This window comes from Cornus florida, unplaced genomic scaffold, assembly GCF_030987335.1.
Source record: "Cornus florida cultivar Cherokee Brave unplaced genomic scaffold, ASM3098733v1 CherokeeBrave_3.0.0_Hap2_Chr08, whole genome shotgun sequence".
In the NCBI taxonomy this organism is placed as follows: domain Eukaryota; kingdom Viridiplantae; phylum Streptophyta; class Magnoliopsida; order Cornales; family Cornaceae; genus Cornus; species Cornus florida.
The window spans coordinates 30202295-30224263 of NW_026775578.1; the positions used below are offsets into that span (position 1 = coordinate 30202295).

Genomic DNA, 21969 nt, shown 5'->3' on the forward strand with positions numbered 1-21969 from the left:
ATCTTGGATTCCCACTTTACTTTATTCTTGGAGCTGAATTTAACTACTGCATCAAAATTTTACAAGTAGATTTATTTTGTACAATAAATACTGAAATTGACATGAAATTTATTTATTTTGGAGTAAAGTCTGTGTAGTGCTTTTATAATTAACTGTTTTTTATTTATTTATTTATTTTTGCTTTGTAGGTAGGAGGGACCAATACAATATCTCTCTACATGGTGGTGGATTAATGCATTGCTCAACGAAACCCTTGATCTTGAGTTGTGTGTTGTCTACCTTTTTGATTGAGATATTAAGGGTTCATGTGAGTGTATTTATATTATATGTCTACAAAAAATAAATCATGTCGGGTGTTTAGTATCATTTGCTTAACTTCTAAATGCGTGTACTTCTTACCTCATTGAATTATTTTTAAAATAATTATTCGAAACAACGAATAGCGTTTGAAGGAATTTAAAGTTGTTTATGAATATAAAGAGATTGAATCATCTAGATATGTGAGTACTCTACAATTATCTCATATAAGACCGATCATAAAAATATTAAACAACTATTATGTAGCGGGAGGGGGGGAGGGTGTATTTTTATGTGAATTTTTATTTTTATTTTTTATGACTACATCTAATGATTCTTATTTTTTTTTTTTTACCTTATGTTACATGATTTACATCTAATGATAGAATAAAAATATGACAAGATTTATCCACTCATTGGTAAGTAGGTCATTCTTACTCACCGTTGATGTGGTCCAATCACAAATGTACAAATAGTCTTTAATTACAAAATCACGAAAATGATAAATAAGGATAACAACTTCTTCATTTTTTTAATAATTCAGTTACCTTTTTTTCTAATTTCCTTGTTTATCACTTTCATAATTTTGTAATTATAAACTATGTGTGCATTTGTAATTGAACCACATTAGTGATGAGTACACATGACCTACTCATGAGTTAGTATACAAGTGTCCCACATTTTAACCCCATAAATAGACCTGTAAACGGATCATATTCGGACCGGATCAGGCCTGATCCGATCTGAATCCTATAAGCATTTTACTCGATATAATACGATCCGACAATCTAATGAATATTTTGTATTTTAACCCGAATCTAATTTGTTAATAAACTAATATTCGATCCAATAAAAATATAATTTTTTAATTAAAAAAAATAATGTCAAAAGAGAATTAAAAATAATAATTATTTATATATATAATTTTATTCAGATCAGATCACCATAATTCATATCCGATTTGTTAGGCTAATGGATTATCAGATTCGAATCGTAATCGGGTTATCGAATTTTTTTGTTCAATTCATACCCGACTAATCGGATCGAATTCGGATCAGGATCCGCTCCATTGAGAGGCCTACTCTTAACTTGGCATAAGTGAGAAATAAAATTTGTATTGAATTTATATACCAACACACGTACACACACACTTCAAAGGCTACATCAATACTCAAATTGCATGCAGAACCTCTGAACAAAATCCAAGTTCCTAACTCTCACTTTTGTTCCACACAATATTCATGGACTCTTTAGAGTTGTGGGTTCCCTCCTACCAAGAGAAAATGTTGCACTTAACCAACTATAACTAACAAGACAACTGGACATCTTAACTACAAATAAATGCAAAAAAGGTTAACTTCTCTGCTTGCCCATCTCTATTTACATACCAAACTAGTAATTTTCTTTTTCTTTGATATTTCCAACTATGGTTTATTTATTTATTTATTATTATTTTTTTTTTTGCAACTATGGTTTTATTCAAAGTCTAAATAATGTGAAGTGCTTCGACCATGCCATAAATGTGAATTAATGCTAACCCAACAAAAGTTACCTTGTTTATGGTCCATATAAAAGCTATCTTCATTCACTTTATTCTTGGAGTTGAATTTAACTACTGCCATGGAAATTTTTAGAAGTAGATTTGCACAATAAATACTGGCATGCATAATGCATTGAGATGAAATTGATCCATTTTGGAGTAAAGTCTCCGTGTAGATATTATCTGCGTTGCACACTTCTTTCGATATTTCAATTTTTTTCAAAACGTGTCTACACTATCATAGGGTGTTATACACATATAAGAGTCATCAAAGTACGTATCCCCTCAAGCCCTCTTGGGACCAAACGTCCTCACTGAACTAATCCACGTGGACTTCTGCACGCGTCCTCCATTTCTGGCTTGACATTGTCTGCCAATGTAAATGTTGTTCATTTTACACATCTCCTTTTGATCCTCGTAATTTTTCTGTAAACGTGTTTACAGAAAAGTCTTTGTAGTGCCTTAGGTAGGAGGGACCAATACAGGATCAGGATGTAAATGCAACATAGTGTGACACTATGCCACTGGGGTACCTTTGGTGAGACAGTCACCACACGATCCCTATATGGTGGGGGTGGGTTCATGCATTGCTCAACCAAAGCCTTTGCTTGAGTTGTATGTTGTCCACCTTTTTAATTGACATACTAAGTGTTCATGTGAGTGTATTTATCTACACACAAGAAAAATAATGGCATCAAGTTGGTATCATTTGCTTCACGTATAAAAACGTGCATTTATTGTCTCATTTAATTATTTTAAAAATATTATGCAAAATGACGAATAACGTTTAAAGGGATTTTAATTTTTTATAAATATAAAGAGATTGAATTATCTTAGATCTCTCAAACCCCTATAATCATCTCATATAAGGTCAATCATAAAAATAAAAAAAAATAAAAAAAAATCGAACAACTATTATGCCTAGAAAATGAGAAAGAAATTTTTATGTGCTGTTTTTTTATTTTTTATTTTTTTATTTTTTACCCTTACGTTACATCTAATGATAGAATAAGATTTAATTTCAACCCCATAACTTGGCACAACTCAAAGAAATAAAATTTATATTGAATATAGGATAAAGTGAGAAAAACACTCTTAGTGTTTAAAATTTGAACAAATAACATCCTTAATCTTTATTATGGGTATATAAATCTATTAAGTTTTAAAAAATGGACAAATAAGGACTTAATTAGTATAATATGTTAGAAAATCACATTTAAGTAGTCAGGTGCCTTGCACATGCCTATGTTAAGTAACAAATTTCCTAAACTGCCGTTTTGGTCTCCCCGAAATGCCTTTATATCATTTTACATATAAACATCATTTTTCCCTCCTTTGGTGAGGCTACTTTGGTCATTTTATATATATTTTTTTTACCTTTTTTTTTTCTCCAAATGCATAAGGGCACTTTAGTCTTTTTAATCACTCTACTGACAACAAGTCCTTGTATACACACAAAAAATAAAATTAGGAACTTTTAAGATCGTACCTATTGTGACTTATATACCCAATTTACGTATCATAAAGTGATTAAGGCTCACGGCCTTGAATATATACCCACAAATGTACAGACACACACTTCACACACTTCAAAGGCTACAACAATACTCTACCTATTCAAATTTCATGCAGAGAACCTCATAACAAAATCCAAGTTCCTAAGTCACACTTTTGTTTCTGACACATTATTGATTAACTCTCAAGAGTTGTGGGTTCCCCCCTACCAAAAAAAGAAAATGTTGCAGTTAACTAGCTAACTAACTACTACACAACTGGACATCTTAACTACAATTAAATGGGAAAACTTGCCTCTCTCTCTAATTAGGTACCAAAAGTAGTCCTTTTCTTTTTTGCTAATATTTCCAACTATGGTTTTATTTAAAGTCTAATTAATATATGAATAGCCTCAGACAAACCTACAAGTGTAGCTTTTGTTGGCCCCACACTTTGCAATTGCAAGAAATTGAATTCTTGCCCGTGCATTTTGGAAGGTATTGGGTTGGTTGATAATGTTTTTTTTTTTTTTTTTTTGTACATTAATTTGAATATGATTCACCCTCAGGAGCAGTTAGCACTCCTTTCTATGAGTATGCATATAATTTATATAATTTTTTATAAGTTTTGAAAATTCTCTAACGTTTATTATAGAAACAAATAAAGACTTTCATTCAACTGATCGTTAATGGGATGATAAAAATACTACAAATAAAAATAATTATTATATTCTTTTATTTTTGAGATTTATATACAAGAGGGAAGGGCGTTTTGGGAATCAATAAAGTATAATTTTGGTATTTATTAAATTTAATCAGTCATGTACTAGGCAAATGTTACTTTAAGTCGAAAAGTCATTCCTTACAGCATTTTTAAATTCTTGAGGAAGTTATTTACTAAAAGTAAAAAGGGTGTTATTTGCTGAAAAAAGTAAACCTTAGAGGTGTTTTAGATACTTAACTCTATGATTTATAAACAACCTATTTTTGAAATAGTGTTGTTAATAAGTCTCGTTGTTACTATTTGAGTATGATAGTCAGACAAATTCGAAAGAATTACGGAGGTTCACTTATAATTCGGTGCCTATTCAAAGTGATCATTTCGATCTATTCAATTGTTGGACTTCAAAGGCATTAGTTAGTGACCTAATTAATAAAGCAGCTCTACGAATACTGTGTTCATATTCGAGTCTTTTCTCCATCATGTTTGCTTCAAAATATTTTTTTTTTTAAAAATTACTTTACCCAAAATGTAAAAATCATAATCAAATATGACACATGCATATATTTGTATAATTGTATATATTGGATGTGTTAGGCATATTACGTATTTTTATAGGTAATTTGAAACAATGATATCTCCACCGTATGAGATATCTTACGCTGAGTTCAATGGTTGAGATTGCATCATCAGTAATGAGTCTCATATATTAATTTAATCTGAATCACTAAATTTTGTGATGAACTTTTCTTATACAATAGAGAATTCTTGTCCGATAATTTGAATGCTTATTTATTGAATGTTGGATAGAGAGAAATCATAACACAACTGAAAATCGACTTAAATTAAACAATTTTGTTTTCCGTAAGTAAATCAAACATAATGTTACTATTACGCTATTATGAATTCGAATCATGTTTATAGGTTTTAATTTGAATTTGGATCAAAATCTAAATTCTCTGACAGGTTTGTCATCACATACTGTGGGATTCTCGTCGGTTAGTTAACAGGACGGTGACAGTGTGGGTCCCACCTGAAAATGGGCCCATTTCAGAATCTCTGTCCCTATGGCGGCAGATGAAGACAATAAATCATTTACAGTACATGACTTTTCATTGTAATTTTGTGCCTTTGACAATGTCCAACAGGTAATGGACACGTATGTTTACTTTATACTAAGGGAAAATATATATATATATATATAAAATTTATAATTTTAAGTTTTAATTATATGAATTATTTAGTGATCGAATTGTTAAAAAGCTTAATTTCTTGAGTGGTGTTCGTCTTCAAACTCCTCTCCTCCTAATTTGTTAGAAAAAAAAAAAAAAAAAAAAAAAACCTTTAACACTAATAATATATATATATATATATATATATAATATATATGATCATTTTTGTATATAACACTGTATATAATTATAAGTATATGAATTCTACCGTTGAGAATTTGTCAACGTCTGCCGACCAGTGAGAGACAAAACGGCCAATTATTTTTGTTTTATTTGCTCTCTCTAAGTGAAGTAACTTGGAGCAAATTAATTATATTATTTCAAGTTTTGTACTTAAATGAATTAAGAAGACAATTGTATCGTTTGATTTAATTAGTGGAATGTAGTTTTTTGGGATAATATTTTCACGTTAATTTCTATGTTGCATATTCTATGTTCAATTTACTTTTTCTTATATTTTGTGTGTGGTAAATTGCATTTTATTTATTTATTATTTTTTACCTTGTCAAAAAATTCAAATATCAATTTTATCGACTTTGTCTCTATAAGATTTAAATCCTCAACTTTTTACTTTAAAAGATGAAGAAATACGAGTAAACTACATCCTTGGTAACGGATGATATATTCATTCATTTGGTGGTTTAATTTCTTGAAATAATAATAATTATTTATTAATGTGTTTTTTTCTTTTTCTTTTAAGTCACAATTATCTTGTCCAAACAATAAGGTGGTGGTTTTCCAAGGCAGTGGATATTGAAGAACTATGAATTACAACACAATAGTTGATTTGAAAGAACAAACTTTTTTTTTTCTTTTTTCTTTTTTTCTGGATGTTATTATGTCTCATAACATATATTATATACATCATATACAAACATTATACATAAGGAAAATAATAAAAATTTCGATTCTATCTTTCGTAGGCTGGGCTTGCATCTAAGCTGGTGAGACCAATAGTCGGCCCAAAAGTAAGGTGGTGTTTGGATACCACTTAATACACGCAGTGTGTGTGAAGAAAATTTGTACCATTTGGAAGCACCACATGTGCCTCTATCAAAAAATGGTTTGGGCTGGACTTTTGATATTAAATCTGGTGGGCCTACTAATGTTTCTAACCTTCAAAATTCAGCTGGCCCAAAAAGTAAGGTTGTGTTTGGATACTACCTGTTTGGCAACACCACATGGACTTCTATATATATACATATATTGGTTTGGATTGGACTTTTGTTTATTCGATTAGGAGGGCCAACTAATTTTGCCAAAAAGTGAGGTGGTGGTGTTTGGATACTCCTGTGGCAAACTTGGGATAGTGGGGGGGCTTGAACACGAACACAACCAGTAGGGTCGTTGGGAGCTCTATCAATTAGGTCACTTGGGTAATGCCCACGTCACTTTGGGTATTAATTATGTTTTGTTTTGGGCTTTATTATAACAAGCGTTTCTTATGAAAGGTTTCAACAAGTTTTCAAAAGCCTACCACGAGGGCTTTGTCGGAGTGGTATCTTCTTTGCATTTCAAATGAAAAGTTGAGGATTCGAGTCTTCAATGAAAAAATAATGGATGGGTGTGTGTAATTTACTTACCCAAAAAAATAAAATTGAAATATGCACTAGCCAGCAAAGGCTAGGTCCCAATGGGCCATTGACCCTGGATGTGAAAAATGTTTATATAGAAATTTTGTTACCAAAGAAAAATGTCTATCCAGACCACACACTGACAAAAATTCCGTGCACTGGGCTAACCCACCTTCTTCTTTTTTTCTTTCTTTTTTTTTTTTTTTTTTTTTTCAGTCATAAAATGTTAGACAAATATAACTTCGGTAACAAAATTTAATCTAGAATGATGTGGTGACAATCTTCTAGATTTATAAAACCCATTGGTGGTCCCTCTGTTCTTGAAAATTGAAAGAAAAGAAAATTTGTTCTTCCAACATTATTCTAAAATTTAATTGTAATGCACAATACTGCTCAATTGAAGGGACTAATGGATAATGACCTGCTTGATGGACAAGATCATTGAAGGTAATTAGTTAATATCTGTCATTCTATCTATCTTTCCCACCAGAAATAAGTATCCAATGCTTCAAAATTTGTATTAGAAGCAAATCTATTTCAATGTACATCTTATCTGCTATGATGGTGTCATATGCAATGGGAGTACATTCTTATCTTCAACAGCTGCAAATTTGCTTTGTCAATACTTCATAGCTGTCAACAGTAACTTTGCTTCGTCGTAACGCAAGGTTATGAGTTCAAAGCATGAAACAACTTTATAGGCGGAATGTTCTTCGGATCATCCAAAAACCGCTTCAGGGGTCTGCTTAATTTGTAACTTTAAAAAACATTTTTCTGAAACTGTACAAAAAAAACTCCACTTATCATCTATTTTTGTACATTTAACTCCAAATCTCTTGTACTGGACTAACCCATTGAATAAAAGGCAGTCTAGTACCAACCACTAGCAATGGGAGTAGTCATCCACACACCATGAATAGGAAGACTAGTGGAAAAGTAGTAGAACACCACATAATCCTATAGGAGTGGGACAAATGAACCCCCCTTGAACCCATAGTTGTCAAATAAATATTCTCCTCCTAAATTGCATCTTCTTTTTTTTCTTACTATATTCTCATTTGCTGGGATCCCATTGTTGCACTAGTTTGCTGGTTTGTCAATCTTAGCATCTATATTGGCAACAGCATTATTAGTATTCTTGATTCATTAGTGATATTGTTCTCCTTTGTATTCTCATATAAATCTAAATAACATACAATTAAAATTTTTCCATCTCAATTCATTAGTTTTTATTCTCCAAAAGATAAAGTCACTTTACTGACAGCAATTATTGACCATCACTACACATGATTATATCATCTTAATTGATTCTCCTAAAGAATAACCCTCTCATTTTCACTTGCAAGGAGGAGAGGATTTGAAATTATTAAGAAATTCAATACATACCATTATATATATATTAAAAAAACAGGTGACAAAGCATGTAGAAGAAAGCATTATATGAAATTCAAATCCCATTTATCATTTCAGAATTTCCTAACAAAATAAACTGCAAAAAAGAATTCCCATAGAGGAAGGGGGGAAAAGAACCAAAAAAACACTAAGACTCTAGAACCCTATAAAACTCAAGCATCTAAAAGCATAACTAAGACCTGACCACTAACCCTAAACCATCCATTTATCTCTAACCCTTTCTTTCAGTACTCTCATTTCATTGATTTTCTCTACCACCTAAAATATGCTCATCTATTGCTCCTATCCCCCCACCATCTGTACAAACAAAAGAACAAAAGAACCAAGAAATGGAAAAACAGTAAGCGGTATTACACAAGACTGAAGGAGGAAGTGACGCTGTATAGAGAAGATCCCAAAGTTTACATCTCCCTCACATGTAATCCATCAACATGTTGCTCGTATTCGGAATGAGTTCTGGCTGCGGGGTTGTGGGAGGAGTAGTCACAGTCCCGGCCATGGATGTTTCCTCGCCGACCTTGCCTCTCATCTCTAGAACCTTCTTGTGGGAATTGGAGTGCAGGGCTGGAACGAATGTTGGACTCGCTGCAGGCCTGTATTCGGGGAAGAGTCTCCCAGACTTGTAGCGGACACCGCACGCGTTGCACAGAGTTTTAGGCCCCATTGGCCCTGCCCTCCATTGCGGCGTCTTAGTTATCTCACAATGCATGCATTTTCTAACAGCTTGGGATGGCTGAATTTGGTTCATCTCTATGGGACCCAATGGAAATGTAAACTTAATTTTCCTTTTTTTCTTGTGTTCGGCAGTTGGTGGCTTAGGTATCTTCTTCAAAGGATGTGACTCTGCAAAATTCTCATATTCTGACGAAACAACCGGAGCAAGGGACTGCTCGGGGGCCTCAGTAACAGAGGTGGTGGGGGAATTAAGATGAATTGCTGGCCGGGGGCTAAAAGTTGCAGGGCGAGGGCGTTTGCTGCGGGCTCGTTGAGTTGCGCTGGGTGGCAGAGTCTTTCCCCTTGAGCAGGAGTTGGAGCTGCTGCTGCTGCTGCTCTCGAGGACAGAAACAGGGCTGGAGGTCTGGAAGTGGTTGTGAGAAGATTCCTTGGTCACACAAGAGTTCTCTTTGTCAAGAGTCATGCCTCCACTAGAGAAGGATTCCTCAACAAAATTCGCAACCCAATCCAAACGTGTAATGTCTTCATACTGAGAAAATGCAAACAAAAGAAATAATCAGACAAGATGCAGGACTACACCTTCCGAATTCACCAATTGACAAATCTAACAAGAAACTTTGGCCAGGTTTGCAAAATAATGAAGACGCATATTCCAATGTACAATAACCAAATTCCTAACGAATAGCAGATCCCTTCATCTGTTCCGCACTGTTTGATAAGTGAACAAGTTGAAGAATGGAAAGGAGAAATAACTCATATGATAGGCACAAATGGGTAATTATAAATTCAGAGTCATTCCTAACGATGTCTGTTAATATATCTACCAAGCATTGACTTTAATTATTATTAATCAATGACACATTTCAGCACTGCAGAATTTCATGCAGCTAGTATTAGAACCTTGCAATATGTGTAACAAAAGACCATTGATGATGACTTGCATATGACCTTAACACCAACATGTTGTTATGCCATCTACATCTAGATTTATTTAATATGGAGGTGTGGTGGATTGCAAAAGCACACCAACACGACAACCCCTCCCAACCCAATCCCGCCAAACCCAACCACCAAGGAATAAATAAATAAAATATATATCTATGCATATCTAACAAATTGACAAGGACACTTTGGGAGTAGAAAATTTTGAAGGAACTCTGACAATGTCAAGACTACTACACTACTTATTGTTAAGGGACCTAAAACTTGACAAAAATGAACTTACTCTGGATGATTTGAATTTCGAACAAAAGTTATTCAAATACCATGCAGGTATGTCCTGCCCTATCTGTCAGGTCCAGTTCGCGATTACCTTACAAAAATGTTATGATTTTGAACCCCATATCACAACATTCTCATAACATACATTATTAGGTAGGATTTGGATCCTAACACATAGTGGCAACAACAGTGTCATAATATTCATACAGCATTATAAAGCAATCAAAGGGCTATCTATAGCACGACACTCAAACACTATGCTTAAGAAGCAATATTTTAAACACAAGAGTACTCTATAACTCACCGGAACGGAGAGTTCGGTAGAGAGGTCACAAGTGATATTGCTGCTGTTGTTGTTGCAGGATAAAATTGGGTCAGGAACGGGAAGGGGTTCCACTATGTTCGGCCAAATGCTCGGAAAATTGGTGTAGTCAACAGGACCCAAACCCAATTCGTTCTCTGCAGGAAGATCAACTAGTATGTTTTCAAAGAAGGCGCAGTCTATATCTCCCATGAAATCAGAATCCATGCAATCAGCAGGCCCCATCATCCTCTTCTTTTAAATTTTCCTGAGAAAAAAACAAGAAAATACAAAGGAAAGTGAGACCATTATTCCAAGTGAGAAAACAATGAGAAATTTGTTTTTGGCGTGATTTGTGGAGTGGGCAGCTGGCTGGGACACCTTTGACAATGTGTCAATGATCCCGCCAGCACATAGGCCTTGTGGACATATTATCAAAAGTGAAAATTTTAATCCCCAATTGAAATAGTGAGAATCTTCATTTAATAATAGATAAACTATTTTAAAGAGAGTTAATTTGGAGAAGTGAGTAAATGGGCTCGTTCTAGATCTTGCTAGCCATGACAAATTAATGTCTTTGTGGAAATTTTCCACTAGAATTGAAAACAATGGCGGTAGCCTTTGTTTGGTTTATGAGAAAACAAAGGAAAGGAAGAATCTTCACTTAATAATAAAAGAATATTTTAAAGAGAGTTAATTTGGAGAACTGAGTATATGGGCTCATTCTAGAACTTGCTAGTCATGGCAAATTAGTGTTTTTCTGGAAATTTTCCACTAGAATTGAAAACATTAAACCCTTAGTTTGGTGTCTGAGAAAACAAACAGAAGAAAGTATATTAGAAAAAAAAAAAATAACTTATGGAACAAACCTTGAAGTAGTAAAATCCTTAGAACTCGAGTCTTCACTTTTCAGCAGTCTACCACCTGCAAGAAAATGTCGCAACACATCAGAAAAAAAGTATAGAGCAAGTGAAAAGATCATAAATTTCTTGAGTTTCTGTTAAGATAAATATAATTAATTAAAAAAAAATATATATATATATATATATATATAGCTTATTGATTGAGTTTTTCATACTTCAAAACAAATATTGAAAATAAAATATTCAAACTTTTCCCCTTTTACCCTACTTCTCCTCTGTTTTCTGAGGAAACAAACAGAGGACAAAATACCAAAATACAGACTTGTTTAAAATTTTCAGAAAATGCCGAGAAAAATCTCATCTTTTGCCGTGGAACCTCTGTGCATGAACCCAAAAAATTGAAATAAAGAAACATTTGCTGAAATGGGAACGAAAACTTAAAAAATGCAGAGCCAAACCTGAGCTTAAACCCTAATAATTCCCGCCCAAAATTGGTAGCAACCGAAGCAGAAGTTCAAAACTTGGCGATAACTTTGAGACAACAAAACAAAACAAAACAAAACCCTAAATTCCAATTCCTTCAGTGTCTCTTGTATCCTATGCCTCCACTATACTACCAATATGACATAGTAGTATTCAACTCAGAGAGACATATATAGATATAAAGAGAGAGATAGAGAGAGAGGTGGTGTTTGGAAGGAGGGAGAGGAGAGAAAGGGGTTAAAAAGGGAGAGAGGAGAGAGAGAGAAATTGTGGTGACGGTAGGTGAGTTTCCTCCTTCATTGCTAGCTGGCTTTTACTATCCCTTCACTGTCGTGATGTTGAAGCCTTTTTTTTTCTTTCTTCAATATCAAACCCCCCTTTATCTCTCTCTAAAATCCTTCCTTTCTCTCTCCTCTGATTACTCGGTGCCCCACATGGGTCCCACCACCACCACCACCCCACCTTCTCTCTCCCTCTTTCCATTTACCATTTTCAAAAACCAGTCACATGCAAACTGTACACACACTGTGTACACACATACAATATGTATGTGTATATAAAGCTATACATACACATACAAAATACATGTATACGCGTAAATTTTTTTGTTAAAAAAAAATTAGACAAGTCCAGGAATAACCTAATGGCAACACATATACTTGTGAAAAAAAAAATTCAATAAATAGTCCAATGAAAAGCAGTCAAAAAAAATCTTCAAATCTTTTAAAGAATAATTTTTCAATAATTAAGTGTATATGTGAGATATATACAACTTCAAGAAGATAACCTAACGATCACCGAATATTTTACAAAAAACAAAGAGGAAAAAAAAAAATTTTGAAACTCCCTCGGAATATCAGAAAATTTTATTGATAATTACCTTATACATGTGAGATAAAGTCGATGTGGATTCTTAAACAAAAAATTTAAATCCTCTCTAATACTACAAAAAAATTCAATAATTATTTATAACATGTGAAATAAACATATTTTTAAAAACCGACCTATAACATGTGAAATAGACATACTTTAAGAAGTCAAACACCACCATCACCACTATAGACGAACTCTAAACGAACTCAAAAAATAATAATACGAAATACTGCAGTAATACAATACTTACTTGGCCTTTTTTTCTTTTCTGAGTCAATGTCTTTTAAATTTGATTTATAGAGGATGGAGGAGGTTAGGGCTAGTTTTTATAAGTATTGTAGGTATAGACGCGTGAGGTCATTAGAGCAACCGCCGCTGTTTCCTTCACAGGTTTCTTGTTTAATAACGCTACATTTAGAAAGTTCTATGGGAAACAAGTCCCACTCGTTTTCCCTGAGCGTGTAATGCACTGTCCAGTTAAATTCAGTGCAACCTTTATTTTGACGTCATTGACCCAGTGACGGTGGCGCGTCTTTTCACTGGGAAAGTACGAGGGAATTTAATTTCCACGGGGAAAAAGGGAAAGGAATAGGAAAAGGATAAAAACAACTGGAGATGAGCGGAAAGGAAATTCGCGTTAAATTGATTGCCATTAAAAACCATAATTTTGTTTTTGTACTCTTTTTGAGCTTTACGCGTTTTGCTGATCATATGTTTGTAATATGAACTTGTAACGGTTGTCATAATTTATTCCTTTAATTAATTAATACTTTTTTAATTTCAAAAAATATTAAAATATTGTTTTTTCATATTAAATGTACTTGCCATAAAAATTTATTCCAAAATAGTTTTTAAAAAATAAAAAATAAGAATAAATTACCACAATTATTTCAACTTTATTTATGTGAGTAGCAAATGACATCATTTATCTACATTATGACATCATGAGACCGTGTGATTTATTCTATAAATGATACAAAATTTTGACTATATAATTTTTGCTCATATTAAATGATCTTGCAATAAAAATTTATGTCAAAATATTTTAAAATAAAATAGTTAGTTCAAATTAAACTTCAATTTGGTCAAAATAAAGTGAATATAAAATAAAAAAAATATATATAAAAAAAAAAAAAAAACTATATAGTTGATACGAAATTTTGACTTTATAATTTTTGTATAGTTACTTTTTCGAACAGTAAAAATTATGTCTTGAAATTTAACATGAATAATTCAGAAAATATTGAGCTCATGGTTCTCTTTAAATAAACACAAATTTTGAAAGCTGTTTGTTTGAAAGGAAAAAGTTTGGTAAAGAACAAAAGTGATGGAAATTTTATCTTTAGTTTGATAAAGATGAAGTGGAAAAAAACAAAAAAAAAAATCTAGAAGATATAAAAAGTGGCACAAAATAAGAAGGGAATCATTTTCTTTTGAAAAAATTATCCAAATATATATATATATTTTCTAGATATAAAGACTTTTAAACTTTTTTTTTTTTTTTTCTAATCGTTCATATATACGCACCTGATTTATTCAATAATTAGTCTAATTTATCTTTGAAAAAATAATAATAATCAGCCTATTATCTAAATGTATAAGAAAATGATTCTAATATTTTTTAAATGAAAAATAGTATTACCATTTTATGGAATAAATTCAAACTTTTTGGAGACAACTTAAAATGAAACTAAATATTCAATAAATTGGAAATATAAATTACAAATTATGAGGAGTAAATTTAGAACTTTCACAAATGCTGATATAGAAATATTTATCGAAAGAAGTATAATTTATCTATAATTTTACTTTCTGTTTTTCTTTCTTAAACTTCTAAAACTCTTCATTTATAGTTATAGAGAAGTATAAAAGTCAAATTATACGATAACCCTTTTCTTTCTTTTGATTTTTCCTAAATTTCTTATTATTTCCTTTCCATTCAATCAAATAAAAATAATTAAAAAAACATATTACGTTGTTAAACTTATAACACGCGTGCACATTGTAAAACTTTGCGAAAATAGTAATATATATTATTTAGGGAGGCGCACTTCAACCCTAACTTTAAAATTAATAATTATTTTTCTCAAATATTACAATTACCCTTTTAAGTTATGGTAAGAGTATTTCCAACCGTGTACATATTTTAAGTTATGGTAAGAGTATTTCCAACCGTGTGTATATTTTAAGTTATGGCAAGAATATTTTCAACCATGTGTATATATATGTATATTTTAAATCTGGTGTGTTATAATAAATTTACACAAAAATTTTAGATTATTTATTTTTAACTCCAGCAGTTGTTTTATATATTTTGTGTAAAAATATATCCTCCAATAACAACAATTAAATCAGTATTATGTTGACTCCACATAATTTTTACAAACTTATTTAATATAAAGTTGATTCATTAATGGAATGAGAAATAGGGATAAGAAAGAAAAATATAGCTGTATAAAAAAGTTGTGTACAAAAGAATATTTTAACAGACTCTTGAAGATGCTCTAAGATTTTTTTGTCAACCCCACTTCTTCAATTCACGTTTTTAGTATCTTGCTTTTCTTTTTTTTTTTTGTTAACCACTAGTTAATTTCTCTTGTTTCTTGTCTTTCTAAATCTTGCTCTTTTTTATTTTGTATTAACTTTCTCTTAAATCTCACAAGGGTTTAATATTGATTTTTGTAAATAATAATGAAAGATTTCACAAATGAAGAAATAACATAGTTAGAAAAATGTAATTTACCTTGTTAGCATAAATTATAGGGCAAAGTACAGAAAAATCACATCGACTTGTATCCTTTTCAGTAAACACTCATCTAATTTTTTACTAAAGAACCTCCTCAAATAGGTAAAAGAGTTGATATTTGGACCAAAATGCCCTTTTATTTAAATATTATTTTTTTAAATTTAAAAAATTCCTATCTCATAAACTGTAGATCTAAATATTGCAAATAGTATATGCATGGGAAGCTTATAAAACAAAGATTTCATAAATATAAGATTTGTTTAACAAAACTTCATAACCAGAGATAAATAGACAATCTAAAAATCTACTGCAAGAATCTTATTTTATTTTATTTGTAAAAAATACTTGAATTATTTGCACGAAAATTTTTAGAATTATTCATTTTCTTATGGAACATAACATATAAAAAAATTAGCCCCAATAGAGACCGAATATTCATTTTGATTTGTTTTTTTTTAATGGTGAGGCTATAAAATAATGAAAATACTTTACGCAAAATATGATATATCATGAAATCAATCTCTGTTGGGGCTAAATTTTTTATATATTCTACTCCATATGTAAATGAATAATTTTAAAAATTTTCTTACAAACATCTCGAGTATTTTATTTTTAAAAAATAAAATAAGATTATTGGAGTATATTTTTAGATTGCCTATTTCTCTCTGGTTATGAAGGTTTTTGTTGCACAAATTTTATATTTCTAGAATTCTTATTTCATAAGCTTTTCGTACATATATTATTTACAATTTTTAAATATACGGTTTGTGAGATATGAATTTTTGAAATTTGGGAGAATTAAGATTTAAATAAAAAAGCATTTTGGTCCAAATATAAACTCTTGTACCCCTCCGATAGTTGAGGGAGGTTATTTGATAAAAAATTAGACAATGGATTTATTGGAAAAATACTACAAGTTAAAGAGGGTTCTTTAGTATAAAAATAAAAAATGGGGGTTTACTGAAAAGGTTACAAGTCGAGTAAGGTTTTTTTGTACTTTGCCTTAAAATATATATATATTACAAGAATAAAAAAAAATTAAATAATTATTAAAATTTTATGAACCATTAAACCCTGATAATAGTGATGGGAATGGTATTTTAATGCTTTAAATAATATTTTAATGCTTCTAGACTAATTTCAAGTTAGTTCTTTCTTGAAAAACCATTGATGTTTTATTTATTTTGATTACTACTTTTTTTTTTTTTCTTTTGTTTTTGGTATGTAAGTATATATGTACATGTACGGGTCTCATGGTTGGGACTAGTAAATAAGGAATAGTAATCCGTGGATCGGTCAATGAATTAAGATCTTAAAAATTCGAACTGTTAATTTATCTGATTTGCTAAAATTTTTATATAAAATATATATATACACACTATTTTTATTTTCTTTATTCTTTTAGGTTTTATTAACTTTTAACTGTCCATGTTCAAATTCCCACTCCATCAATCAGTTGCTTTAACTTCCAAAAAAAAAAAAAAAAACACCTACTAAATTTTAACTCTAAAAGACCTACTAATTTTTAAATACTAATTTTTAAGTCTTACTAACCGTTGATAATTCATATATTAGGCCATGGTTAAAAATACTAATATCTATTTGGAAAATGGTCAATTAATGAAACCAATCCGATCCAATCCATAAAATAACTTAGTCCAATCTAATCCAATCCGTAGAGAACTAATCGAATTAGGTTTAATGCCTAATCCAATTCGATCTGTAGCTACCCTTAGTAGTATGTTTGTAGGTATGCTACAAATGAATTGAGTTATTTATAAAGTGTTTGAAATTCGCCTATTTAAAGTTTGACCTAAGCTCTCTCATTAAGTAAATGAGTTAAGGTCGATCTCAAAATTTGAATTCATTTAATAAACGAATTAATCTTGAATATATTAATGCTCGTGGATACTAAACTCATGTAGACTGTATATATTCCTGATTATAGACTTGCCTAAATTTATTTAAATTCTTAAACGAGTTAAATGAATATGATGTTTCTTATTAGCAGATGTGAGATTGAATTTTTTAAAATAATAATGAGGGGAATCAAAATTCAATAAACAAGTCAAACCTAAACAGATTAAAACCCTAAACAGATTAAAACCCTAATTACCATCGGTTTCGATGTGCATGTGTGGGTGAGTAGTGAGTACGAAACATTAAATGGAATAAGTCAATTTCCGTCCAGTCAATATATATGAATACGCTACATCTACCATCCGATATGCAAAATTTCATCCCCACACATTAATTTCATCGTTCAAATCATAAGTTACGGCATTAAATGTCACCTGAAAATAGATAGATGATAATGCATAGGGTCACACCTGAGCGCCATTTCTGTTAGTTTTGTAATTTGGGACCCACATTGCTCTATTGAATCCTTCATTTGGTTTTATTTTCAACCTTTCACTTGACATCTCACTCTCTCTCTCTCTCTCTCACACACACACACATTTCTGGAGCAATGTTAATGGCAAAGTTCTGCTTAATGCTTTCCCTACTTCTCATGTCACGATGGAATTCACACGTGAACTTATTTATTACATTAAATAAATTAATAAATTCGACAAGATAAATAAAACTAAATAACTTTACCATACTAATACTAGTATTATATATAAGTGATGTGACTAGATCAATCTATTATGTTACATTCAAATAATGTAATGTTAATGTTAATTTAGGCCAATCATTTTCACGTATTACTTCACAATTAATATTATTTTCCTCCCCTTCATTGCATTCAACAAACGTTAATGTTTAGATCAATCATTTTGACTTAGTAGTTCACAAATATTACAAATGCATGTTTTTAATCAAATATAACTTGACTTCTAATTATTAAATATTTGATTTAACTTTTATGCATGATGTGATAGATTAATAGTGTAGATGGGAAAAAGAGAGGGAAAATTGCAAATTAGCAAAGTTAAAACTAGAAAAGCAATTCCATCTCAAAAGCATTAAACCCTAGAGTGCCACAAGTGAATTCAAAACTAAAAAGGCATTACCAGCTAAAAAGCATTGTGTTTGAATTGAAATAGAGAAAAGAAAAAAATATGCTTTTTTCAAAATTATAAAAAGAGAAAAAAAAAAAAAAATCATGGAAAGTGACTGCAAAACAGAAGCTTTGTCTTAGTTTGAGTCTCATGGCAATGATAGCCCTCATTCCCATAAACTTTATCTCCCCTCTCACCCTCTTTTAACAGACTTGAGGTCTACTCTTTGCATCAATCCCTTCCATATTACTCTCTCTCTCTCTCTCACACACACACACACACTCTTTCTCTCTCTAGAATTTGAATAATGGGAAGGGGGTTGGTCTTCATACATTCTTTTCTCTTTTAACTAACTTGGATTGCACTCTTTGAATCATGACTTCCTTTCAAAAACCTTTTCTTTCAAAAAAGTAATTTAAATTGGGTATTACCTAATTTTTTTTTTTTTTTTTTTTTTGTTTCTGAGGGTTAGGCTTGATGCACAATGGTTGCTATGATGAAGAAATTGGTTCACCTACCAACACTAGGATTTTGGTGCAAATTTTTATTTTCTTCATTCATAGAACGTCTAATATTAAGAAAATTAGCATATATTAAAAAATAAAATAATCCACACAATAACTAAGACTTTTGAAGGAACCATGATCTATGTATACATAGTTAACAATTTTTTTGTTGTCCTTTAATTATAAACTCAAGAACATTTTCCTTGTATACAAGACTACTAGTCAAGCTATTTTTCTTTATTTATTTTATTTGTGTGAAATGTACGAACCCTTATCATGGAAGATTTATAAGTAAATTGGATGATCTTTTTTATAATTCAATAGACTTATGATTGCCATTTCATTCCTTTCCTTGAAAGATAAGAAATAGAGTTGTTATGGCTTATTATTCTTAAACAATAGAATCCAAAATTAATTTATATTTCTAAGAAAGTGATATATATATATATATATATATATATATATATATATATATATATATATATATATTTAGAACAGAAAATTGGAAGTGCTAATCTACCAATACAACTAGCTTTAATTAGAAGCAAGAACCCTAGACCTTATGACTCAATTAGTTTTGATTTGAAATATATGTGAAAGACTTATAAGTAGGTAAAAGCTAATATGTTGGCACTATCATTGCATTTCATGCTTTGGTAATAAACTTAATCTTAATTGCAACCCAAAAAAAAAAAAAAAAAGAAAAAAGGGCCAAACTAGGGGCTAATGGGGAGCTGGTGCGATCTACGGTTTTTCAATTAGGTTAGTGGATAATATTCCAATTATTTTTATTTTTTATTATTAATATTTTTTATTTCGAACAAATTAGAGTACCCTCCCAAGAAAAGCTGAATCATCTACCAATTATGGCACAAAGTAAATCATTTATTTTTGAATTTGAATTTTGGGACCCTTTCATTAATACAATGAATCACTACAGCTCCATCTAGTTGTTCCATAGTTGTCTTCTGACCATATAAAGTAGTTCCAAATTGTTACAATATACTATAGTTAGCAAAGTAAATGACAGTGGGACAAAGACATTTCATTGCACAAACGCGTAGGTTGTTATGCATGCGTGTGAATAATAAAGTGATTATGGCACTTTGAAAATTACAAAATGTTTAAGAAAAGTCTTTCAAATTAATAATTGTCATCTCCTTACATAGTGTCTATGCATGTGCTATGTTAGTTAATTACTCAGAAGAACTATTTTTGTTACTTAGTATTAACATTACCAAAAAAAATGCAGAAGAGATAAATAGTGATGTATTGAGTAGGATTGGAGCGGAGTGGACAAAATTGAGATAAATTAGTGGTACCTTTGTGACAATCAAATATTAAATAAATTAAAAGAAAATTTCTATAGGTGGTTATTAGGCCGATAATATTGTATAAATTAGAGTATGGGGCATTGAGAAATACACACAGACACCATTTTAGCGGAAATCATGATGCTATGTTGGATGATAGAAATCACTATAAGATGTATGATAAATTAGGAAAATTAAGTAGACTTTAAGTGTGACCTCCGTGGGCGAGTGTGATGTGGGCGAGTACTGGCAGGTTATAGGGTGTCATAATCCGACATCGTTTGGGAAATGTGAAGTGCTATATGTACGTTCTACACTCTTTTATGACACAACGTGTTTTGAAACTGTGATCGCCATAAATTCATGAAAACTCCGGAGTTAAGTGTGACTCCCTAGGAAGTCTCTGATCCAAGGGAGCCAAAAATAGACAATATTATGTCTAGGTAAGGTGGGGATTGTTACATTAAGTAGTACAGTCATATTCAATGCAAGCAAAAAAAAAACACCACTCTACACTATCCATATAGCTCAAATACTCCCCCGTGTGCTATAAAACAACCTCGTACTTTTAATTTAGTGCAAATACCCCCTGTCCGCATAAAAGACTATGATGCCCTATTGTTAGTAGAGTGAAATAATATTTAAAAAAATCAAGCAATGTAAAATGATTATTTTAGACAATTCCCAAACACTGTCATTGTGTACAAAACTTATAGTGTAGGGTTTTTTTTGCACTTAACTCCCGAAGGAAAAAAAAAAAAAAAAAGACAATTTGCTAATTGTGTTAATTAATACTTCCTCCGTCTCAAAAAAAAATGTTCTTTTTTGGGAATATAATTTTTTAAGAGGATGAGTTTTAATATATAAAAAAATTATTGTATTGATAGCAAATGAATTACCAAATTATTCATAGTGGGGTCCACACTCCAGAGGATGTGATAATTTATTTTTTATAAGTTCAATATAAGAAAGTTAAATTGGTAATGTTAAAAAAAATAGTACTTTTGACTTTTCAATTGGGACATTTATTTTGGGATAACTAAAAATGGAAATGTGAATTTTTTTTATTTTTTTTGGGACAGATGGAATATTATATAATTTTTTTAATTCTTTTTTGGGACAGATGGAATATGTACAATAAATAATATATTTTATATGATTAACTAATATAATTTATCCAATTTATGACTGGATTAATTTATTATAAAGGTCTAAATAATGATGTTGGCATGATAATGCATAAGTAATTAATTAATATGACATAGTCTATATTTTAGACAAAATTTATATGAAAAAACAACAAGGATGATGATTGTGATGATAAACATAATTAAGTAAGTATTTAGTATTCAAAATAAATTTTAGTAAATAATATATACATTATGTTAAAAGAATATTAAAGAAAATTTTAGTAAATAGTTAATACTTTTATTAAAGAAGATAATAATGCATATAATTAGTTTTTCTACTATTAACTAATATTATATAATTTATTATATGACTATAAATATATTATTTGTTATAGATACTACATTATGATATTATATAATATCAATTAAGTATGTTAGTTATTTATGATATTTAGTTTTAAAATATCATATATTGTTTCTTGCTTATAAAAAATATATTATATACTGTTGTGCTAGAAAAATAGAGTAGCAACACGTTGCGTTTGAGGGGAAGAGATAGATAGACAGAAGAGAGGTGTGTAGA

The 21969-nt window shown here is 30.7% G+C and overlaps 1 protein-coding gene across 1 annotated transcript; it reads right to left on the reverse strand.

The window, feature by feature from the left end:
* Positions 1–8281: 8281 nt before the first annotated feature.
* On the reverse strand, positions 8282–12151 carry LOC132271072 (GATA transcription factor 8-like). Its single transcript, XM_059772336.1, has 4 exons — positions 11789–12151; positions 11337–11391; positions 10471–10735; positions 8282–9474 (listed from the first exon to the last, which is right to left on the reverse strand). Exons 3-4 carry the CDS (start codon positions 10714–10716, stop codon positions 8683–8685), a joined length of 1038 nt encoding a protein of 345 aa, XP_059628319.1. The 5' UTR covers positions 10717–10735; positions 11337–11391; positions 11789–12151; the 3' UTR covers positions 8282–8682.
* Between the last annotated feature and the right edge of the window lie 9818 nt (positions 12152–21969).